This window comes from Stenella coeruleoalba (assembly GCF_951394435.1).
Source record: "Stenella coeruleoalba genome assembly, chromosome: 14".
Taxonomy (NCBI): Eukaryota; Metazoa; Chordata; class Mammalia; order Artiodactyla; family Delphinidae; genus Stenella; species Stenella coeruleoalba.
The window spans coordinates 50233901-50258211 of NC_137160.1; the positions used below are offsets into that span (position 1 = coordinate 50233901).

Consider the following 24311-nt stretch of genomic DNA (forward strand, 5'->3'; position numbering starts at 1 on the left):
AGTGACACAGGCTATTTTCTTCATGGGGTTGGGGGGAGGTGAAGGATATTTGCTGATTCTGGGTGTGGCCTAAGGATCTGACTTTGTCCAAGAAAAGGAAATATTCTGTGGGAAAGAGAAACTAGCAGAGCTTTTGGCAGTCATGTGGAACTGGCTTGATGGATTGGAAACTAGAGGAGCCCCAAAGGCAAGTCCAGTATTCCCAGGAGACGTTTGCTGAACTCTGGAGCAGTTCTGGAGGCTGCTTGGTTGGCCCAGAAAGGCAAAGCAAAAGCTCATAATCTTGGGGGTACTTAGGAGACAAAATCTTGCTAAAAAGAGGAGCCTGAAGCAAATATACAATGACTCTTCCCCTGAAGACTGTTGCCAGATTTTGAATCTACATGGGATGGGAAGCTAAAAAGCTAAGGTCAAAATTTCTGAAAGGCAGAACTTATAGGGATGAGAAGTTAGAGATCTACCAGGCTCTTACACACAAGTCTGGAAGGGCCATACCTGAAGAACTAGATAAAGTAGAGGTGGACTAAGCCTTACTAGAGCTATAGCCCATCTCTGATTCACTCAATCCCTGATTATAGTTCTTTTACATGCAGTGTTCAACATAATGAAGTTGTAGACATGTTAAGAGGCAGGGAAACATGACTGATAATTAAGTGGAAAAAATAATGAGAGCATGACCACAAATGATCTGGGTGTTGGAGCTAGTGATAACTTAAAAGTGACTATGAATAATATGTTAAAGAAAATAGTGGAAAAAATGAATTAAATGATGGGAGAAATTCAATGCAAAATTGGAATCTGTAAAAAAAAATCAAAGAGTTATTATTGAATGGAAAAAATATGTGTGAAATTAATAACTTAGTGGATGGGTCTAAGAGCAGACTGGACACAGTGTTACAGGATTAGTGAAGCATAGAGAGGACAAAAGAATGGAAAGAATAGAACAAAGTATAAGAGACATGGGGGAGATTGTCAAAATGTCTAATATATATGTACTTGGAATTCTAGAAGGTAAGGAGAGAAGCAGTATATGAAGGAATAATGGCTGAGAATTTTCTAACACTGCTGAAAGACATCAACCCACAGCTTCAAGAATCTCACCAAACCCCAAACTAAAAATACAAAGAAAAATAAGTATGCTTAGGCATATCCTAGTTAAAATGTTGAAAACCAAAGATAGAGAAAATCTTAAAAGTCAACCAGAGGAAAAAGACATTACCTTAAATTTTAAAAGTAACTGACATTTCAACTGAAACTATGAATACCAACAGACAATGGAATGACATCTTTAAAGTGCTGAAATTTAGGGGATAGATTAGATAATCTCAACACTCCATTCCTCTATTCCTACCTTAAAGAACGAGTCACCAGCCTCTTCAAAATTACTATGAATATGTTTGGAGAATTACTACTTGAGGTTTTCTAGACTTTTTCATTAAATATACATGCTTCTTTCATCTCCTAATTCTCAGATTTCTGTTGTCTTGTATTCATATCACATAGCATGATATTGGCTTCTAAAATTCACATTGGAAACTCATTATAAATCAAGTAGAGTAGTACTTAATTTGGATAGACAGATCATGTTCTAAAGTAGAATATAAATGTTTGAAGGTAGAATGAATAAATGGCTTTATAAAAAGGAAACTGTGATATAATGGTATGATTCATGTATAGTGAATCATTAGTTAAGGTGTTGGTTGGAATAGTGATTTAGAATTCCTTGCTACTCAAAATGTGGCTTTGACACCAAAAGCACAAGCAACAAAAGAAAAAAATAGATAAATTGGACTTCATCAAAATTATAAACTTTTGAGCTGCAAAGGACACCATCAAGAAAATGAAAAGACAACTCACAGACAAATCATATATCTGATAAGGGAGTTGTATCTAGAACATATAAAGAACTCTTAAAGCTCAATAGTAAAAAGATAACACAGTTTAAAAATGGGCAAAGAGTCTGAAGAGACAATACTACAAAGTAGATAAGTAAATGGCCAGTAGGCCCATGAAAAGATGTTCAGCAGCACTTGCCATTAGGGACATGCAAATCAAAACAACAGTGAGACGCCACCTCACTCCCACGAGGATGGCTATAATAAAAAAGACAAATAAGAACAAGGATGTGAAGACATTGAAACCCTCATCCACTGTGGTGGTAATGTAAAATGGTGTAATAAATGATTCCTGTGGTGAAGATGCTGCTGCTGATGGTAATGATGATGTCTTATTTACCAGGTTCTGGCTTATTCATCAATGTTATAAAGTGGTTCTGTGAATTTTGGCAGTTTTGTAGATACTTTTACTGAAATTAAGAACACATCACTAGGGACTTCCCTGGTGGCGCAGTGGTTAAGAATCCGCCTGCCAATGCAGGGGACGCGGGCTCGAGCCCTGGTCTGGGAAGATCCCACATGCCACGGAGCAACTAAGCCTGTGCACCACTACTGAACCTGCGCTCTAGAGCCCACGAGCCACAACTACTGAAGCCCGCACACCTAGAGCCTGTGCTCCACAACGAGAGAAGCCACCGCAATGAGAAGCCCGCACTCCACCATGAAGAGTAGCCCCGGCTCGCAGCAACTGGAGAAAGCCCGCATGCAGCAGTGAAGACCCAACACAGCCAAAAATAAATAAATTAATTAATTTTTTTAAAAAAAGGGGGGCTTCCCTGGTGGCGCAGTGGTTGAGAGTCCACCTGCCGATGCAGGGGACACGGGTTCGTGCCCCGGTCCGGGAGGATCCCACATGCCACGGAGCGGCTGGGCCCGTGAGCCATGGCCGCTGAGCCTGCGCGTCCGGAGCCTGTGTTCCACAATGGGAAAGGCCACAGCAGTGAGAGGCCCCATATGAGAATTCCTAGGGAATTTTTTTTTAAATGCTGATACCTGGACCTTATTATAAGATATTCCAATTTCATTGATATGGGACAGGACTTCAGTTGTTTTTGTTTTTGTTTTCTAACTTCTCAGGAGATTCTGTTGTGCAGCTAGGGTTGAGAGCTACTGAGTCAAGTTGACATCTCCAGGGTTAAGCAGAGCTACCATTGAGGGTTAACTTGGAAGTGGAAAAGGAGGATTGGCACAGGAACCAGGAGACCTGGGTTTGAGTCTGCACTCCTCCCTTTTTGTGACTGTGTGCTTTGAGCAAGATATTTGACCTCAAGGAGCTTCAGTTTCTTCATCTGTAAAATGGGACAAAGCACCCTCCCCTCCTGTGGAGGGTTGTTGCGAGGAGCAGATGAATTCATACATGTGACACTGCTGAGCCTGACACCCGGGACATTTTTTGCCCTATTTATTTATTTTTTTATTTTTTGCGGTACACGGGCCTCTCACTGTTGTGGCCTCTCCCATTGCGGAGCACAGGCTCCGGACACGCAGGCCCAGCGGCCATGGCTCACGGGCCCAGCTGCTCCGCGGCATGTGGGACCCTCCCGGACCGGGGCACGAACCCGTGTTCCCTGCATCGGCAGGCGGACTCTCAACCACTGCGCCACCAGGGAAGCCCTGCCCTCTTTATTTTTAAAAAAAATTTTTGGTCATGCCGTGAGGCATGCAGGATCTTAGTTTCCCGGTCAGGGATTGAACCCGTGCCCCCTGCCTTGGGAGCATGGAGTCTTAACCACTGGACTGCCAGGGAAGTCCCTGACCTCTTTAAATTTTGGTTACTTTCTTCCCTTACCTTCCATGAACTAGATATTTATGTCACTTTTTTTTTTTCCTAATTTTGTTCTATTATTGCTTTTTCCATAAAATGTAGGAGTTTGTTAAAAGTCATCCGAGGTTTCTCTAGGGTTAGAATTTATCCTTTCTTCACGTGACCTTGATCTCTTTACGTTCCTCAGCTATATTCTCAGTCCCAGTGTACTTATGGTAAATGTCATTTTTTGATACCTGAAAAAGTAATGGCTCATTGTATATTTTAATGAGGTGATACCAAATGCTGTTAATAGCTCTGCCTGGAGTTTAGCATGATTTGTCTGTCATTAACTGATCCTGGAATAAATCATAGGATTGATATTGAATAAATTAATTCCATATTTTAAAAACACCAAACAGGGGCTTCCCTGGTGGTGCAGTGGTTAAGAATCTGCCTGCCAATGCAGGGGACGCAGGTTCGAGCCTTGGTCCGGGAAGATCCCACATCCCATGGAGCAACTAAGCCCGTGTGCCACAACTACTGATCCTGCGTTCTAGAGCTCGTGAGCCACAACTACTGAGGCTGCATGGCACAACTACTGAAGCCCACGTGCCTAGAGCCCGTGCTCCGCAACAAGACAAGCCACCACAATGAGAAGCCTGCGCACCGCAATGAAGAGTAGCCCCCGCTTGCTGCAACTAGAGAAAGCCTGTGCACGGCAATGAAGATCCAATGCAGCCCCCCAAAATAAATAAATAAATAAAACACCAGACAGAGTTCTCAGCCTTAGCTGTGGTTTCTGTCTAGTGGATTTGGCATAGTTTCTTTGGTCCTAGGCGAGAAAGACAGCCTGTTCTGAGATTATATATTTTTACTAGATTTACTCTTTAACCTAAAAGAAAGGCTGGGTTGGTTACATTCATATGTGAATCTGAAACACAGATGGACTCCAGGACAGTCTGACATGTGCCTCTACAGCCTGTGAGAAAGCTGGAGTTCACCTTTCCCTGGAGATGTGGCAGTACCAGCTGGCCAGTGCTGGAGTTGGATGGTGTGGAGCAGAACACCTCACATTTTAGTGTGCGTGCATGTCACCAGGGGTCTGTTCCACTGGAGATGTTACTCAGTCGGTCTGGGATGGAGCCTGAGATCCTGCATCTCCTGCAAGCTCCCAGATGGTTTCGATGGCAAGGGTATAGAAGACAGCTGTTCTTCTGTCTGCCCAGCACTTTCCCTACCTTCCTCCAGGGAAACCTTCCTTCCTCCATTCCAACCACGAAGTTCAAGGGTGAGCTTCCATGTTCTTACATTACTCTGTTTCCCAGGCCACAGTCAATTGGTTCAGGGACCAATCAGAATCTTCCCTGGCATTTTTGGACTTGGAACCAGAGAGCCAGTCTCAGCTCTTCTCTGTGGAGCCCCATGGAGGTAATTGGTCCAAGAAGCACAGACGAGGGACAGAGAGATTGCCCCCAGGGTTCTCAGGTCTGGGTTCCAATGTCCCTAATATACGAAAAGTGATTTAAAAATAAACAACACTGTGACCTTTGGGGTTATGTTACCAGCTCTGACGATACAGTGCATTTGTGTAAACTGTTTCAGGCACTTACCGTATGCAAGTCTCTGTTGCCGGGCCCCGAACATACAAAGATGAATAGCTCACCTCCAGTGTGGGGAGACCACCATTTCAGTAGAATTTGATGTGTGCAATGGTAAGGGGTTACGGAAGCCCCTAGAAGAAACTTCTGATCCACTCAGGAAAAGTTTTAGAAATGGATTTTCAAAAGGTGAATAGGGATTGTTTGAGGAGGCCTGTGAAATTATTCCAGGTAGAGAAAACTTGCTGAGCAAAGGCAAGATGATGGGATGAAACAGGGTTTGAAAACCTATAACCAGTTTACGTGGGAGGTGCATGGCTGAAACCGGGGCAGTTACGGTGAAGGGCCTTGTATCCTCGCTGCCATTGACCACTTTTTCCTTATGTCCTATGTACTTCAACAACAACAACAGTAACATCAAAACAATAACAAACAGCAAAGCTAAATCTCTGCTTCTCTTCCAAATACACGACTCTCTGGCGGGTTCCCATCAACAACTGTTCCTCTTTATTTTCCCTTAAACAAACAGGAAATTTGTCTCAGGATCGAAATGAATGTTTAAAAAACAAACCTGATCTGCTTTAAATACTAAAATCTGTTTAAATAACACAGAGGTTGTGACATCCATTGACAAATCCAGGAAGTTCAAAGCCCCGCGGTTGACACAATGTATTGAGTTCTGCTGTTGTTGGCAGCCCAAACCGTGGCAGGTCCTGATGTTTGTCATTCAGGTCCTCATGTGCGCAAGGCAGACATTCCTCAGACCACAGGGCTCTTTCTTCTTTGGGGAAACATTTGTATTTCTTTTTTTTTTTTTTTTAAATGCTTTTTGAAAGCAAGAACAACGATTGACAGTGACGGCTGCTACTTCCATCTCCTGAATGGCAAGCCCCAAGAGTAACTTGGAGTCTTTCTCGTGGGCAGATTTTAGCCGTTTTAAAGGTTAGGAAAAAAAGTGTATGCTTTTACTGACATTCATCAACCTAAATTGAAAGTCTGTACCCAGTAAACACTAATTTCCCACCCCTCCCGGGCCCTGGTAACACCCATTCTACCTTCTATGTCTGTGAGTTTGGCTGTTCCAAGTGCTTCACATAAGTGGGATCATACAGTATTCGTCCATCTGCGTCCGGCTTATTTCACTGAGCATAATGTCGTCCAGCTTCACCCGTGTTATAGCATATGTCAGAATTTCTTTCCTCTTTAAGGCTGAATAATATTCCATTGTGTGTGTGTGTATATATATATATATATCACATTTTGCTTACTCGTTCATCCATGGATGGGAACTTGGGTTGCTTCCAAGTTTTAGCTATTGTGAATAATGCTGCTCTGAACATGGGCTTGCAGATATCTGAGTCCCTGCTTTTAGTGGACTCTTATTTTCAAAAAAGCTGCATGGAGCTCATGTGGGGCCTTTCTGGCTGTGAGAGAAGGCTGACCTGGGAGTCAGGGCCTTGACTCCACTGCTCCCTGCCGTGAAGTCGCCGGGGCCTGGAGCAAGTCACACACCATCTCTGGGTCACCGTTTCCCCACCTCTGAGCTTAGGGAGTCGGTTGCACCTCCCGAATTCTGCCCCCAGGTGCCCTTGCATGGGACATTCTGTACCCAGACCTGCACAGTCAGCGGTGAAGGTGAAAGATCGGTTCACCTGGCTTCCGTTTGTTCCTCGGTGGAGTTAGAAGTGGAGTGGACTCTTAGCACGAGCAGATTTGTCATTCACACACTTCCCAGTGTTTTTGAGCAGCCCTGATGGCCCATGGCATATGGAAATCTGTTGCTTTGCTGGGGCATGACCTTGAAGCTCATACAGGCTGAGATGGATGTGTGGGTGCACGTCACTTAGTGGGTGAGTCGGGCTGGACACCTGCCCAGGGTCCACCCCTCAGTGGGGTGTTGTCAGCTGCTACTCACCCCTTCTTACACTGTGACTTTTGTGACGTGGTAGAACTTTGGTGACTGTGTGTGTGTGTGTGTGTGTGTGAGCGAGAGAGAGAGAGAGAGAGAGACACACACACACACACACACGGGGCGGGGGGGAAAAGGGTGATGGGAAATGCTTCTAAAAGATCTGACCGCTGGGGCTGGTGATGGAGGTAAAAGAAAGCAGAGAAGCCTAAGGAACTGAGGGTCCTTCTGGAAATTGATTAAAAAGTGACCCATCTGCCTCTCCAGTAGCTCTACAGAATAAACAAGTTCACTATAAATTCCCTGCAGAAAGAAGACAAACCTTCTTGTGAAATTTCACTGAGTGTCTCAGCCAGCAGAAGATTTGCTCATTGAGAGAGAAAAATTTAGAGAAGTTTGAAAGAGGGGCCCAGGAGAAAGGCAGGAGACCATGCAGACGTTTCCAGGAAGCGGCAGATGGAAAGGCACCAGTCTGGCTATAAACCAACCTTATTTTCAAGTAAGGGCTGGTTTGAAGATTCTCAGAGGTATTTTTCTTGGCAAAAGGTGCAGTTAATAGGAACAAGCAGGCCAGCTGTCTATCTCATGGAAGACGAGATTCCTCCTAAGCTGAAGAAACTCGTGGAGGAACAGAGCCACAAGCCCTCAGCTGTGACTGTTGCAGGGCATGTGGGAGGGGATGGTTCCACAAAGGAGACTAAAGTCATATGAAAAAAGCCATCAGAGAAGACAGTTAGAGGAGGCCATGTATGTGTATGTATATCAAATCATCATGTTGGGCAATTTAGATAGATACAATTACATTTGTCAACTATTCCTCAGTAAAGTTGGAAAAAAAGAAAAAAGCTGGTAAAAGGGCAAAGGAGATGAAGACAATGCTGAAGAGTTAAGAAAGGCTTCAGAAACGTTATGAGTTGTTCCGTTAACACCAGGCTGCCATCACTAACCTCCGTCAGCAGAATGGAGGCCTTTTCAGCAATTCCAAGAAATAAATCTCTGTTGGCACCACCCCAGGAAATGTCCAAGAAGTTGCAAAAGTAAAGAGGGATTAATGAGATTAACTTTGGTTAAGACTAAGGAAGGAAAGGAAAAAAAAAAGTAAGAGAAAATGACAAAAGTAAGAACAAAAGGGAAGGTGATAGGGACTTCCCTGGTGGCGCAGTGGTTAAGAATCTGCCTGCCAATACGGGGGACATGGGTTCGAGCCCTGGTCTGGGAAGATCCCACATGCCGCAGAGCAACTAAGCCCGTGTGCCGTAACTACTGAGCCTGCGCTCTAGAGCCTGCGAGCCACAACTACTGAGCTTGTGCACCACAACTACTGAAGCCCGCACGCCTAGAGCCCGTGCTGCGCAACAAGAGAAGCCACCACAATGAGAAGCCCGCTCATCGCAATGAAGAGTGGCCCCCGCTCGCCACAACTAGAGAAAGCCCACGTGCAGCAACGAAGACCCAACGCAGCCAAAAGTAAATAAATAAATAAATTTATTTTAAATAAAGGGAAGGTGATAAAAATGGGCACAAATGAGATAAAATAATATTTCTCCAAACTGCTAAATGTTAATGAGTGGAAAACATAGATGAAAAACATTTTTGGAAAAAATGAAAATGAGAAACTTGAATCCAGGAGAAAGAGAAGACTTGCTTATGATTAAAGCCCAGCCCAACTAGAAGCTCCAGGTCCAGAGGCAGGCAGTCAGGTCAGAGTAGAGACCACAGTAAAGACCATCTTTATCCTTTATAGGAAAAGAAGCAGGGAAGCTGATGAATTATTCATGTGGTTTGTATAACCGTGTTTCCGAAACCAGACAATTGCATTGCAAAATAATAAAATTTTAGGCCCACTTCATTTGTGACCATAGATACAAAAGTCCTAAATATAAAATGCCAAATAAGAAGAGGGCAGGATGGGGGAAGAAGAGCTGCTCTTTAAGATAAAAGCTCTTTAAGATAAAAGCCACCGCTCCGTTTTCACTTTGAGAAATCTGTTTCCTCTCGTCCTTTGCTTTCTACTTTGCAACTGTCTCTCTGACCTTGTTGCCGCTTCTTTTTTGTTCCTGAAGACACCATAGGTCTTTTTCGTTATCAAGGTTTTTGCTGCAAATTAAGCAAGGAAAGCAAACAGAAAATGACCTGAAATGAATAAACTACCACAAAGGTTCTAAGAGCTCACGGAGTTTCTGTACTGAATGTTCCTGGTTTATGTTTCCAGACTTCTTTTTGAGATGGTAAATGAATGAAGATGAGACCCATTAAACACACTCCCTCCTTCTGACCATCTGCTTGTTGCCTTGTTCCCGGCTTCGGACCTGAAGAGGCCTCCAAGACCGGACATGACGTCCCCTTGAGTGACATGGCAGTTGACATCTCTGAGGGCATCCATCCTGCATGACCCATCCCGATACGGCTTCTTACTTCTTCTCATTGCAAGGAAGCAAGTCCTTAGGGTGACCTTCCTCATGGAAGCCGTTTTGTATTCCAGAATGCAGAATTCTGGGAAAAAACATCTTTCCTGAGCAGACATTCCAAAGTTGGGTCTTTGATTCTCAAAACTTTTTGTGCCGACATTTAGAGGCACCGCTGGAGGCTGAGTCCTGTTACTGCCGTTCCTAAGAGACTTTTATGTAATTTCTAGCTCTGAGAGATGTGGACTAACCTCTTCCCTCTCCTGTGGCTTCTAGATGTTTGCAAGTAATTAATTAATGATTTCATTGCTCCCTCCCTTAGGAAGTACCTGGTTTCTTACAATGTGTGTCACGGGCCAGAAAGACAGGGGCATTAGGGCAGGGCGAGAGACGGTGTGTTAGCAAAGGCAGGTTGACAGCTAGGTTTTTAGCTGGAGGATCTGGGAACAGGTGAATGAGTGCTTCTGACCCTGAGGATTCTTTTTGCACAGCTGAGACAAGATGGAAACAGGGATTCTTGCTATGCCCCTGCCCAGGGGAGAGACGAGTTTGGATGTTGGCTTCCAAACTCCTCCTTTGAAGAGTTTGGAAGTTAAATGTTTCTTTGAAGATTCTCACCTCAGAATAGGCTAGAACTTAGCATTTTCCGCTAAATACAGGGGTATTTGGGAAAGGTAATTAGGGGGACTAGGAAGTATTTGGGGCAAAAAGTCATGAAGTGGGAAGGCATGGCTGACGTCTGGGATCTGAACTAGTACAAACTAAGCTTGTGAAGAATGGCTTTGGAGAAGGTTGCCGAGGGCCTGCTGCTCTGATGACCTTTTGTTGAAATGATTTCTGCAGGTGATCACGGCTGGTTTATCGATATTGCTGTTTGATATGATCCTGACCAGGGCCACCGTGGGATGGTAAGTCTTTTGCATAGAGAGAGGAGAAGAAAATTCGTTGTTTGTGTTTCCTTGGGATACGAATATTTGCTCTCAAATGTTGAAGAAAGGGTGTGTGTTTGGGTATATATTTTATTGACATATAAATATACATTCAGAAGAGTGCATCTATCATGAATATTTTCACAAACTGAATATACCACACCTGCTATAGCCAGCATCCGGGGCAGGAACCAGAGCGTCAACGGTACACCTTTCAGCCACTCATCCACACGAGAGTAACCACTCTAGGTAAGCCACTAATTATGCGTGCATATAACTTTAACTATGTTTGTGTTTTTGCCTTTGACCCTTCCATTCATTTTCTCCTAGTCAAGTTCCAGATCATCTTTGTTTAGAATGCACCCATCCATTCGCTTAAAGACAACACTGCCTCTCCCTCCCGTATTTGAGCAGAGACCTGAAGGAAGTGGGGGAGCGAGCCCTGGAGACCCTGGGGGAAGCAGCAAGTGCAAAGGCCCTGAGTGTGCTTGGTCTGCTCAAGGAGCAGTGTGGCCGGAACAGGTTGATGGGGGAGAGTAGTAGGAGATGAGGCTGGTTGGTGGCTGACCATGTGGGGTCTTAAAGGCCATTGTAAGAGTGAGGGGGGAAGCGATCAGAGGATTCTGAGCAGAGGAGCCGCTTGCTCCTAGGTTAAAAACACATTCCTCAGTCTGCCGTGTGGAAGATGGGCTGTAGGGTCCTACCTCCGAACGCTCTACACAGACTGCCGATCGGACAGCTGACGGAGTTAGGACTTTGATCCACTCCAGCTTGCTAGCATTCAAACCCGCTGATGTGATCATTACCAAGGGCTGTCGCTGTCATCTTCAGGGAAGATGAGGTGAGGTGGGGAGTGATGGTGAGTTTGTTAAGACTTCTGTTGCTCCTCTCATTCGTGGGCGTGCTTTATTTGGGGGGTATATACTTACGTATTTTAAAGCTACATAGTAACGGGTGCTATTTGTGAGACGTTTAAGACAATGCAGAAATGCATCGAGTAAAAAGTAAAGGCCTGTCATCCTCTGCTTCCACCGTCTCCACGTGCCAGAAGTCACACCAGTTTGATTCAACAGTGAGAATGATGCACTGTTTGGTCAGGATGTCCGCGCTGAGGGAGGTGGGCTCTATCGTCTGCCAAGTGAAACCACACTGACGGGTGCCTGTCGAGCAAGACGAGCCTCTCAGTCACCCGGGAATGGGTCAGTCCTTGCCAAGTCTTCGCCCAGCCTGCCGGCTGCTGGCCGGATGACCCACAGCTTTCCTCCCCTATGACCACGGCTGCCTGCTGTCCGGCCTGAATCACTAATGCGGCACATTATGGAGAATAAGTCATATTTGTTGTTGCTACTTACTGGTCTCTTAACCTCTGTTTTAAAAAGGAAAAGAAGCTTAGGGCCACTTGAAGAGAAAGCTTATTTCCATTCCACTTTGGATGCATTGTTTGGCAATCCCCCCTCACCCCCGCCCCAAGAATGGCACTCCAAAATGGAATGGCAGACAAGTTTTGGAATAGGTTTTTCCATTTCTTTACCAGCATGATGGAAAGAAAAAGCATATTGTTGCTTAGCTTTGCTCAAATAAGGCGTAGTTCTAGAAAATCCATATTTCTTCCCATTCTGGGGCTGAGAGTAATTCTAAGGGTTGGTTCCTCCCACCTCCTCCCTCCACTTTTTTGCATTCATGTGCACATTGGACCTGCAGAATTGTCACCTGTTTGCTCAAAAGCCACAGTGCTGGTTGGTGGGGCCGGTACTCGTGCTCAGTGTGTCTAGGGCAGCCTCCCCTCTCCCAGGACGTCTTGCAAATAATCCCCTGCCTTGTGCCGTCATAGCCACACACACAAAAATGGTGTCATTTTTAAACATCAATATGAGGTTCTTGCAAGATAAATGTGAGGGTCAGGACCAGGCTCTGGGAATACCATGATGAGGAAGTCCAGGAGGTGACTTTGCATCTCATGTGGCTTTGGGCTGGGAGGGGTTGGTTCAATAAACAGATATTTCCTGGGGTTCTGTGTGCCAGGAACAGCTCTCGGGTAAAAGTGTAAAGTCACTGCCCCTGGGATGTCTATTATTGCTCATCTCCCTGCCTGAGGGCAGGTCTGCACCTAAACCATCCAGACTGACAGAAATGAATCTTTTTGCTCACGGCATTCGGTGAAAGCGATTTTCAACCCCTCTCAGGAGCCCCTAATGGGGTATTTCCTGCCCCAAGATGAAAAACGGAAGGAAAAGAAAAATTAGGAAATACTCCCACACCCTCCTCTTCTTCCTCCTCCTTCTAGTCTCACCTCTTCCTTTGACTAATAATAACCATTTATTGAGCAACTACTATATTTCAGACATTTTTATATTAATATTATCTCATTAACTTTCACAACAACCCTCCAAGTTAGCCCCGTTTTAAAGATGAAGAAGCTGAGGTTCAGAGACATTTAACTGATTGTCCCAAGATTTTAGAGCTACTAGGTGATTGGACCAGGATTCAAACCCAGGTCTGTGTGTGTCCAACATCCCATAAACTTCACATACCTCCCTAGAAATGACGTGGGAAACTCCAAGGACTTAGTAGCAGCGTAGATAGTGTCTAGGTAGAAGCAGGTCATGGAGAGGTGGAAGAGACATTGGCCTAAATGTTTCTCTTCCCACCAGTCTGATCGTTTATAAAGAGCATCTAGATGATATGGCAGGAGTACAGAAGGAGCGTTACCCAGGACAAAACGGCTCTACTTCTTGTTCAGGGGCTGACACGGTGAGCTAAGAATGTCCAGTGGAACATTTTTAGGAAAAGGATTTCATTGCCTTAGATTTCTTTTTTAAATTTATTTATTTTATTTTTATTTTTTGGCTGCGTTGGGTGTTCGTTGCTGCGTGGGCTTTCTCTAGTTGCGGCGAGTGGGGGCTACTCTTTGTCGCGGTGCACGGGCTTCTCACTGCGGTGGCATCTCTTGTTGTGGAGCACGGGCTCCAGGCTCATTGGCTCTAGAGCGCAGGCTCAGTAGCTGTGGCGCATGGGCTTAGTTGCTCTGCGGCATGTGGGATCTTCCCGGACCAGGGCTCGAACCCGTGCCCCTGCATCGGCAGGCGGACTCTTAACCACCGCGCCACCAGGGAAGTCCAGCCTTAGATTTTTAACACTAGAGGCTATAATTCTATCAATCAACTAACAATATTTATTGAGTGACTGCTGTATGCAAAGCACGTGGAAGTCATTAAGGAACATAAGACATCATCCAGCCCTCAAGGAGTTTTCGGGAGAAGAAGTCATAAAGATAATTTCTGCAGTAGGATAGTAACCGTTTGAATGCACAATGAATGTGAAGACTGGAGGAGAGAGAGAGGGTGGGGTGAGCTGGAGGGCCTTGGAACTGGCTTGAAACTGGACCTGATGCAGAAGGGAGAGGCTTAGTCAGACTGGGGGTGGAAGAGTATTTGGTCCCTCCAGCCCTGGGAGGACAGGGAAGGATGGAGGGGCAAGAGGTGCCAACGGTGAGATTTCACGATTTGGAACCGGAGCTGGTGCTGGGGGGCAGGGAGCTGATACTACACTCTCTCCTTCTTACTCTGCACCTGTCCTTCTGGGAAGGCAGGACACAAACAGGCAGGTTGACGTCCAGAAACCTAACTGCCAAGATATCCTGGTGCATCCTCGAGACTCTTCCCCCAATTTCTGTATCTTACCCTTCATAGTGATCGTCTCAACTCTTGACAGTAATTTTCCTTCTTACAAATAAGCCTCATTGATTGTATTTTGTATACAATTTCAGAATGAATTAAAAAACAGCAGAAAAACAAAAAACACCCAGGTGTTGAACTGAGTGTGAGAAATGAGCCTGAGATGCTCTCCAGTGGGGAGGCCACGCTTAGTCTGAAGGTTCCAGCAGCCGTCTGTGCGTAGGCCATGTCTCCAGGCTGTTCCACATCCTGTGGACTTCGTGGTACGCCCTGAACAAGATGGAAAGAAGGGCTGTGTATACCCAAATCAAGGAAACAGCACGTGTGATTATTGCAAAAGGAACCTTGACTTTGGAATTTCCTGATTTTTGAGAACTCTCGAATTTAAGGATCGTGTGTTTTCAGCCTCAAAGAATTTTCCAACCACAAAGTGAACCGCCAGAAGAGGAATGTCAGACTGTGTTTCAGATTTCCTGTCTTTTGCACAGAGCTGATCTGCATTGTCCATAGACTGGGTGTGTTCAAGCTGTGACTGGGTGACCAGCTCGGATCCTGGGCAGGGATCCGAGGCCAGTCTCTGTCCTGTGGGAGCTTAGACTGATCGGAAGTGAGAAGGCAGGGCTGCAGGCCTGTTTTGTTTGGACCTACTGTGTTTGCCTGTATAGTCATTGTTTCTTCTTTTTTGATTTTCAAATTTCAAATTACTCAGCATTTAGAAATCAGGTGATTTCCCTGTACAAGTCCAGCTCTCCAGATTCTTTTGAAAATACGGAACAGCTGTTAAGTTGGGCCTGCACGTCCACACAGCAGCAGTCGCTGGAGCGGGTCGAGGCTGCCCGCTCAGTGGACACGGGCTCCGTGAGTGAGCGTAGCTGCCACCGCTGCAGTCTGGCTGAGGGCGGGGACCCCGGATCAGCCGATATCCTCGCCTGCATTTCCTTGTATGTTCATTCATTCTATAAGAAGTGCTTGCTGGGCTCTGAGGCTCCAGACACAGTCCAAGACCCCAGAGAGGTCACCCTCCAGGAGACGAGGGCCCATGTAATTAATTGTCCACCTTCGTGGGTGGGCAACAGCTTAGAGGCACAAAATAGCTCATTGTCTCAAGTAGGGTTTTTCGCCTGCAGCACTGTTGACGTTTTTGGGCCAGATAATTCTTTGCTGTGAGGGGCTGTCCTGTGTCCTGTAGGATTTTTAGCAGCAAACCTGAGCCTCACCTCACTAGATGCCAGTAGCACCCCCTCAACTGTAACAATGCAAAACGTCTCAGGACATTGCTAAAGGTCCCCTTAGGGGCAGAATCGCCCCGGTTGGGAATCACGGATCTGAAGTTGTGAGGTGGTTAGTGGAGACATGCCATTTGAAATTTCAGCAAGATCTTAAGGAACTTGTTTATCTCCTAATTAGAGATTTGGATCAGCTCCAGGGTCAGGTCCTGGGCAGCCCTTGCTGCCCGCTCTGTGTTCCACGATCAGCATGAACCACACGGCGTGACAGGTGTGCACTCCTTGCCCACCTGCTGGCTGAAGCTCCTCCAGGAAAGGAGCCACGTTTTGCTCACCTTTGCGTCTCTCCTTCCGGCACCGTTTGCTGAATCAACAGGTACTAGGCTTCTCAATCCTGTACCCAAGAAAAATGGTAAGCCTAAGCCCCCAACATTGGTCAACTTTTAAAGCCTTTAATTAAAAGCAGCTGCTCTTGGGGACATCCCTGGTGGCACAGTGGTTAAGAATCCACCTGCCAGTGCAGGGGACATGGGTTTGAGCCCTGGTCCGGGAGGATCCCCCATGCCTTGGAGCAACTAAGCCCGTGCGCCACAACTACTGAGCCTGCGTGCCACAACTACTGAAGCCCGCATGCCTAGAGCCTGTGCTCTGCAACAAGAGAAGCCACCGCAGTGAGAAGCCCACACACTGCAACAAAGAGCAGCTCCTGCTCGCCGCAACTAAAGAAAGCCTGTGCGCAGCAACGAAGACCCAACATAGCCAAAAATAAATAAATAAATTTATATATATAAAAAAGCAACTGCTCTTGTCCAGCTAATTACCTTGTTTTTAACTATAAAAGCCCAGTATTTTAATATCTATGACAAGCCCAGTAATTTAAATTTCCAGATTAATATGTATTCATTTTTTAATTAACAACATTTTATAGTGCAGATCGATAATGAATTCCCTCTATTCTAAAATATAGGCAAAGGGGATTCAACATATACAAAAGAAAAAAATTCTGAACTGTGAGTGACGTTCCTGTCGAGTAGAATTAGTTGTGTGTGCCTCCTCTTCGAATCCTCCTTAGACAGAGAGAGTCACTCTTCTCTGTGGAATAGTTTAGGTACAAGGAGAGAAAGGAATAACCAAAGCACAACCTGTTTGTAGGATTTCGTGATCAGCTCCTCACCTTTGCCCATCATTCACCGGGCCTGCCATCGATCCTGGGCTGCAAACACGAGGATCGCTTCAACTTGATTCCAGTTCCAACCTCATTAACACCAAGAGTCTTTAGAAAATGGTCTTCTGTCCTCTCTGAGTAGAGATGTCTGTGCCTTTAATTTTAGGGGAATGCTTGGAGACTGCCCAAGTCTCTTTGTAGGAAGAGTGAATTTAGGGGTGAAGAAAGAACTTCCACACACCCCAAAGTGCATCTAGGACCACAGTGTCTGAAGTTTTTCATTTGAATTAAAAATTTGAAACCTCTTCTTTAAAATGCTGAGAAAGGCCTTCATAACTATGCTCATTACCTTTCGACACAGAGTAGTTTATCAGATTGTGAACTGTCACTCAGCAAGTCCCCAAGGGAGTGGTGAATTAGTTTTGGTGAGGAAAAGAGAGAAAAACAAAAATAGTTTGGAATCCAGATGGGAAAAGGGGGAGCAGTTATAAGAATTCCATCACTCACTGAGTAAATATTTATTGGGTGTTGTGTTAAGTGCTAGGCCTACAGCTGGGGAAAGGATACAGTCTCTGTCCTCTGTCTGGAGGGTTCCATAGGAATTCATTGAATCACCACAGTAATAAATGTATAATTGAGATGGGGCCTTTGGCTCCCGATGGGAGAAAAGAGGAGTGGAGAGACGCTGAAAATAACCCCCTGGAAGAGAAGCGAGTGATGACTATTTCTGGCTGCCTCTGCTCTGCAATCTGATGTTTATGCCTTGTTACATGAAGTTTGTTCATTTCAGGAATGATGGGGATTATAAGATTTGCAAACAGTCCAGTAAAGCTCTGACTTGACCAGCTGTAATGCGATTAAGATTCCTGCCCCCCTCCTTGTGTCAGCATCTCCCGCTGTTTAGAAGACAGCATCAAAGCTCACCTCCCTGGCTCTCTTAACAGTAAACGGAACCAGGTTTGTTTGCATGTCAGCGTTCCCTAAGCTGCTAGGTGTTTCATTAACTCGCTAAGCCGAGGGGATGAAATGCAAGTTTATTACGCTGCAGCATTGTTCTAAAGCTGCAGGTGTGAGGGTGACGGAGAGCCAACCGATATCCTGTTCTCCCTGGTGATTAAGGAAGATTAGTGGAAATGACTGTGACCCCCTCCTGTTACATTTGCAGAAATAAAACTCTTCCAAGGCCAAAGTTCTGTACAGATCTTGCATCAGGTCACGGTGACTCTGCGCTTTCCCAGGGGTTTAAGAAGCTGGTATGTGCGTTCTTTAAGGGATGTTGAAGGAAACAGCAGATTGGCTAAGAAGGGAAAGCCAGATCTTTAGAGGTGAGCCTGTGTACAAAATGAATGGCTTCCCCTTCCCAGGCCCTTCTTCATCCAAAGAGAAGAGGCAGTAGAACCCGCCAGCATCTGGGTCTGTCCCTGAGCTAGACTAGGACAAGCACAAATGGGTCATGTTTCTCAATGCGGTCTTTTGGAACTTGGACCCTAGTTTCTCCCAGGAACAATCCTATAAATGATGAGTATAGATCTAGGAAAGTCCTCAGAAATTTATTCGGTTCGTAATATAGACACAAACTTCAGCTACGTTATTATGAGCTTAGTACGCGTTAAAGAGAATTCATCGACTTATTGTCACTATTATAATACTTCTGTAGGAAAGAGGAAAGTACGTACCAACTTGGAGCTTAAGCTGTCAGGCAGACATCTCCCTCGCGCCCCTCTCCTCTCTTCCCCCCTTGTTAGCGGGCTCAGGGGTCATCCTCCCAGCCCACTCCCCAGTGCAGTCACCTGACTAGCGCCTCTCTGCCCTCACCCAGAGAGAGAGAGGCCTGACATCACCAGGGAGGGGACATGGCGGGGGTTCAGGGGATTTTCCCACTCTGTAGGGTTGGCAGATGGGTGATGGGGGCGTAGATTTGTTCTCTGTTGCTCTAGAAAGCAGAACTTAGACTCACAGGTGAGGTTGTCAGGTCAGTATGAGGCAGGACTTCCTCCAGGAGGGAAGAACCTCATGCCCCGGGACCTGCCACAAGATGCCCGTAGATGCCCATAGATGTTTGCCTGAATCCCATGGCTAGAGCTGGCTTTGCAGAGCAGGATGGGTCCTTCACAAGGACTTTTCAAGCAGAGGTGGGGAAGCCAGCCAGTGGTGAGGGCTGCTGAGAAAGGGATCCCTACTCTGGGAGAGCAGTCGAGAAAAGAAGAATATTTCATTGCTTGCCCATTGTAGGCTGCACACGGGGGTCAGCTGCTTCAAGTACGTCCTTCTAAGCCTCACAGAGATGGTTAGATGTGATTGTCTCCTGTGGTGCAGCTGAGGAAACAGCAGACTAACACTGGCAGGATTACGTAGCTAAAAACACCTGAGCACAGTTTGAATTCAGCTTATTGTTTTTCTGTGCTCACACTTATTCAGTTCACTGCTCTACTGGAAATGGTCCATGGTACAAGTTATCTTTATGTCGCAGTCACCCACATAGGTGACATTTTTCACTGGGAACAGGATATGCACGGCCTAAGTGTGTTTCATACATTCGGTGCCTTAGATATATGTTAGGAATATGGAGATGCAATAGCCCAAATGTGAGAGTGTGGTGTGTGGGTGTATAGGAGGAGTGGGTGTATAGGAGGAGTGGGTGTACAGGAGGAGTGGGATACTGGGCGGGTAAATGGGAGAAAAAAGGAAGAAGGTGGTGGGATTGTGGGGTTGTTGGCACCTCTGGACAAGAGCATTTCATCCTCAGGGACCCCCATCAAAATCCTTTACTCGTGGCCCATCCCAGGCCTTAGAAGTGCTTTTGGGGAAGAATGACAGGGGATTCAGACGGACACCAGGTTGTCTACTGAGAAGTTTAAAATAGGAAATGTGCAGACCTTTCATTGTATTACATTTTAGGCATGTTAAGATATCCAGCTCTTCTCTTTCTCACACTCTTCTGTTCTCCTGCTATTTTTTCATTTTCAAATCACTGACCATATAGATATTTCTGCCCTGGTGGGAAATTCACGATTCCCCATTTGTATTTTCTTCATTATTCTTTTTTTAAAAAATATTTATTTATTTAGGTTGCGCTGCGTCTTCATTGCCGCAGTCGGGCTCCTTAGTTGTGGCATGTGAACTCTTAGTTGCAGCATGCGTGTGGGATCTAGTTCCCTGACCAGGGATTGAACACCGGCCCCCTGCATTGGGAGTGCGGAGTCTTAACCACTGCGCGCCACTAGGGAGGTCCCCTCCCCATTTGTATTTTGTTTTTAAATGTTCTGTTAGTCTAAATGAAATTAAAGGATTCAGAGATTGTCAGCTTAATAATGATAAGATTATGGATATCTGCATGATTTTATATTCATCAACCCTCTATGGCAAAAAGTACCAGGCAGCTCTGTGGGAAGCCCTCCTTCAATATTTCTGCCAGAGAGCATTAACGAAGGGCAGTCACTGTCACCTGGTCAGGATGGTTGGGACACATCACCTTCTTCCCTAAGGGGAGGTATCACAACCCACCTTGCAGCCCACTCCCCTCCCCCTGCACAGCTGAGGCTTACCCTAGACGACTGGGCAGTCCCTGGGCCTGACCTCAAAGCGGGGCAGTGCAGGCGGGGGACAAGATGCTCAGCTGCGGGATGAGGGGGCATCCCTCGCCCTGCGGTATGTGGGCACCAGGCAACTCCGTGTGTCCACAGCCCCCAGGCTCCGGGGAGGGGAAAGATGACCTCTTGCTGTTTCTTGCAGCCTCCTGCTCGGCGGCCTTGGAGAGGCCTTGCTGGTTTTCTCAGAGCGGAAGGGCTCCTAAACACAGAGAAAGTGGACTCCCAGGCTGCAGGTGGAGAACACCGCCCTGGGCTTTGGAGCTCCCTGTCCCGGAGATAGAAAGAAGAAAGCAAGAACGATGAGACACTGCTGCTCGCTGCGTCGAGGAGAACTTTTTCTGGGGTCTCTGGGCCGCTGCAGAGAGTGGACTGTGTCGAGAGGCTCCCCCAAGTCCTGCTGACTGTGCTGTGAGCCCAGCTGTGCAGAAACAGATGCAGGATTTCACCTGTATGGGGATGGCTCCGCCCACCTTGATTGCCACGCAAGCCTCCTTACTAAACACCCTTCCCAGATAAGCGTTCACTGCCTGCTAGTGGGCCCAAGGTATTGCGTTGCCTTTTTGGTTTTGTTTTGTGTTCCCCTGGAGGCTCCTCTGGGGACCCCCTTTCCTTGCTGTCAGGCTGGCTTGCCTAGAACGCACACTCCCCCGCCTAGGGGCACAGAGAGAATTCCTCAAGCGGGGCTTCCACTGGGGGCGGGGGTGGAGGAGGTAAATGGGGGTTCTGGGCCAAGTAAGACACCAGCAAGGACACTACTTCTCCAGAGTGTGTGCTGAAGCCTTTTTATGGTTGTGTGTTGTGTTGAATTGCACACACCCTTTTTTGCCTACCATTAGGTTAACTGGGTACTAATGATTACCAGAGGGCATAGGATTAATAAGCACTGGTGGAGGAAACACCAAACAAACATAGCTATGTAGGGGCTTCCCTGGTGGCGCAGTGGTTGAGAGTCCGCCTGTCGATGCAGGGGAGGAGCTGGGCCTGTGAGCCATGGCCGCTGAGCCTGGGCGTCCGGAGCCTGTGCTCCGCAATGGGAGAGGCCACACAGTGAGAGGCCTGCGTACCACAAAGAAAACAAAACAAAACAAAACAAAACATAGATATGTAAACGCACACACAGTTATATTCATAATCCATTTAATTCCCTGATATCTCAGAGGAGGTTTCAGATCACTGAACACTGAAATATATTTTTCAGGCCAGATTAAAAATAGGATGAAAACTCTAAACCTTGCCTTTATGGGAGTCAAAAGAAATGAATTTGCATGAAATGGTCATTTGATTCTGAACCCCAATGAAGGTTTAAGAAAATAATGTCTAACTCCAAATATTCCTGCTCATAATAGGTTTTCTGAATGCATTATACTCTGCCAGGTGTCAGTTTTGGTCATTTTGAGACATAGAAGGTAATGAAGTCCAGGGAGTCCTGTCCGGGAAGGATCCAGGCCCTGCAGGGTCGGACACCCCGTTAGTGATGAAGGACCACTTCCAGCATCTGGGAAACAAGCCTTGTCCATTCTTGGCCTTGTGAAGACTAAGGTCAGCTCAGTCAGGCCATTCTTCCTGCATTTTTTTCTCCAAGTTGTTGAAAAAAGAAACAAGATGAAACAAATAGGAATGGATTAGTATATTTGGACCTTGAGTCCCTTAAATTCATTTCCTTGTCTTTTCCTGGTCTCTGCTTGTCATTTAAGGTAAACATGTTCAGAGTGACCTTTATACATATATAGTTTCACTTTGTTTTTTGTTCCTAATCTGAGATGTCAAACCTTCTACCGAGGATCAAATAGAAAATCTGGGTTTACAATTTTCTTTGTTCTTTTGCTCCCACAAAACCGTGTCTGTACACCTGAGTCCAGTTCTCTCTTTGCAGAAAGTGGCATCTGTCCAAATGTCATCTTATGTCTGTCTTTCCACGTCTCATTTGAGCAAATGGAGATTCCTAAGGCTAGAAAGAGCCATGTACAGTTTACAAACCCCATCCCCTGTTCCAGCAGGACTGCCCTCAAAAACTTCTGCAGCAGACAGAGAAAGACAAATACTGTACGACATCACTTATATGTGGAATCTAAAAAATAATACAGATGAATGTATTTGCAAAACAGAAACAGATATAGAAAACCAACTAGTGGTTACCAAAAAGGAGAGGGAAGGGAAGAGGCAAATTAGGGGTATGGGATTAAGAGATACAAACTACTGTATATAAAAAAGATGAGCAACAAGGATATACTGTACAGCACAGGGAATTATAGCCATTATCTTGTAGTAACTTTTAATGGAATATAGTCTATAAAAATATTGAATCACTATGCTGTCCACTTGAAAGTTAATACAATATTGTAAATCAACTGTACTTCAATAAAAGAAAGAAATGTACCTCAAAAAACCAAAAAACAAAAGTTCTGCTGCAGAGTTTTAGACCTTTTTTTTTTTCTTTTTAAAGAATCTCTAACAAGGATTTTTTTTGGTTATTGTTTGTGTGATTTTTTTAACTTCATTCCAGAGTCCCATTGTTTTTAAAATCTCAGGTCTTTTCTTACTTTGACACTAGCAAGAGGCAAAGGATAAGATGTTTCTTCAATAGACCATCCTGCTTCCTTCAGCTTCCGTTTCTTCTTGGGATTTTTTCTTCAAGCTTTCACCACCATCTTTTATGCCCAAGTTCACGTGCTCAGCTCTGAACTCAGGGTGAGCCTAGAGGGCTGTAAGTCAAGGGACTGGCCTAGATTACTGCTCTCATTCTCTGTGGCTCTCTGGGCCCCTGGCCCCCCTGGTGGGGAATCCTCAGGTTACCCCAGCACTCCCTTTTACCTGAAATGATCCATTTGGTCATGTCCTATCTTGGTCATGTCCTTGCTGGCCCCATGTCAAAGCCAGGGTGTTTTGTCTTTGTATTTGTCCAAATAAAGAATACGCTTTCTGTCAGGAGAAGCAAAGTTCTGTGTATTATTACTAATCTGCTGTGGATATAAGGAAAAATAAACCATTTATTTTCTTGGTAATTGGCCTTTCTCTTCTCTTCAGCCTGGACAGGAGAGTATTGCAGAAAAGGTTGTTATCCTTGGGGAGTGAGTTCTTGCATCTTAAACACAGGCCCAGACTTCTACCAGCATCCAGGCCACTTAGCTCTGCAGAGGGAGGTCCACCCAACTCCCCCTCTAGCCCTGCCCTGTCCCGTGTAACCACCAGCCGTGTGTGGCCGTTGAGTACTGAGAGGGTGCTCCACCCCTACCTACCCCAATGGTATTTACACCCCTTGCAGTTCCTGTCTCTTTCTCTTGAATCCGGTCTAGCTCTGACTTGCTTGCTGCCAGTAGGAGGTGATAGAAGCAATGATCCCAGACTTCCAAGGCCAGGTTGAAAGCCTTGCAGCGCCTGCTTTGATCTTCTGGAACGGCCTTTGGGAGTCCTGAGCTGCCTTGTAGAAGTCTGACTCCCCTGAGGCGGCCATGCTGGAGAGACCAGGTACAGGAGGCCTGTAGACAGTCGCTGCTGCACCCAGCCTTCTCACCACCCCACCAGGCTACCAGACATGTGAGGGGAGCTGCCCTGGACCTTCTAGGACCAGCCCATCTGCCAGCTGAGTGCCGTCAAGTGATCTCAGTCAATGCCACGTGGTGCAGAAGCATCAGAGCCTGCATGAATGCCTGACCACAAAATCATGAGCTACAGCAAAATTGTTTGAAGCCACTAAGTTTTGGGAAAACTTGTTATACGACAGAGAGCCTCGAATTCCCTTCATCTCAGGTGGATCCAATCTGAGCACTCTGAGACCCTCCCCTCAATAGACTTGTTCCGGGAGAACCAGTCTGCTCCAGCTGCCTTCCGCCCTGGAGCTGCCTGGAGAAGGGGGCCCCCGCCGCGTGTCCAGGGCTTTCCCAGACCCCCGTTACAGGGCAGGATCTGTGCCTTTGGGTCAAAGAACCTCATTCACTCATTCATTCATTCAAAAAATATCGAGAACCCACTATGTGCCAGGCTCTGTTTTGGGCTTGTGGATGTATCTGTAAATAAGATGAGTTGCCCTGAAGCTTACTTTCTAGGGGTGGAGACAGACGATAAACAAGTAAATAATGGAATTTCAGAGAGAGTTAAGTGCTTTTAACAAAATAAAGCCCAGATGGAGACACAGACTCTTCTGAAAATCTGATGAAAAGTAAGGAATCTCTCTTC

General features: G+C 45.9%; 1 protein-coding gene across 2 annotated transcripts in view; it reads left to right on the top strand.

Annotated features, from left to right (window-relative positions):
* Window positions 1-24088, top strand: part of TMEM241 (transmembrane protein 241) — a 107448-nt gene extending 83360 nt beyond the window's left edge. Inside the window, exons 14-15 of one of the 2 annotated variants that reach the window (XM_079942166.1) lie at window positions 10398-10462; window positions 23432-24088. In XM_079942166.1, the coding sequence (XP_079798292.1) occupies window positions 10398-10462; window positions 23432-23462 (96 nt within the window). In that variant the 3' untranslated portion in view covers window positions 23463-24088. Of the gene's footprint in view, window positions 1-10397; window positions 10463-20280; window positions 23097-23431 lie in introns of those variants that run through there. The other variant, XM_079942165.1, reaches the window with a different exon arrangement.
* The last annotated feature ends 223 nt before the right edge of the window (window positions 24089-24311 follow it).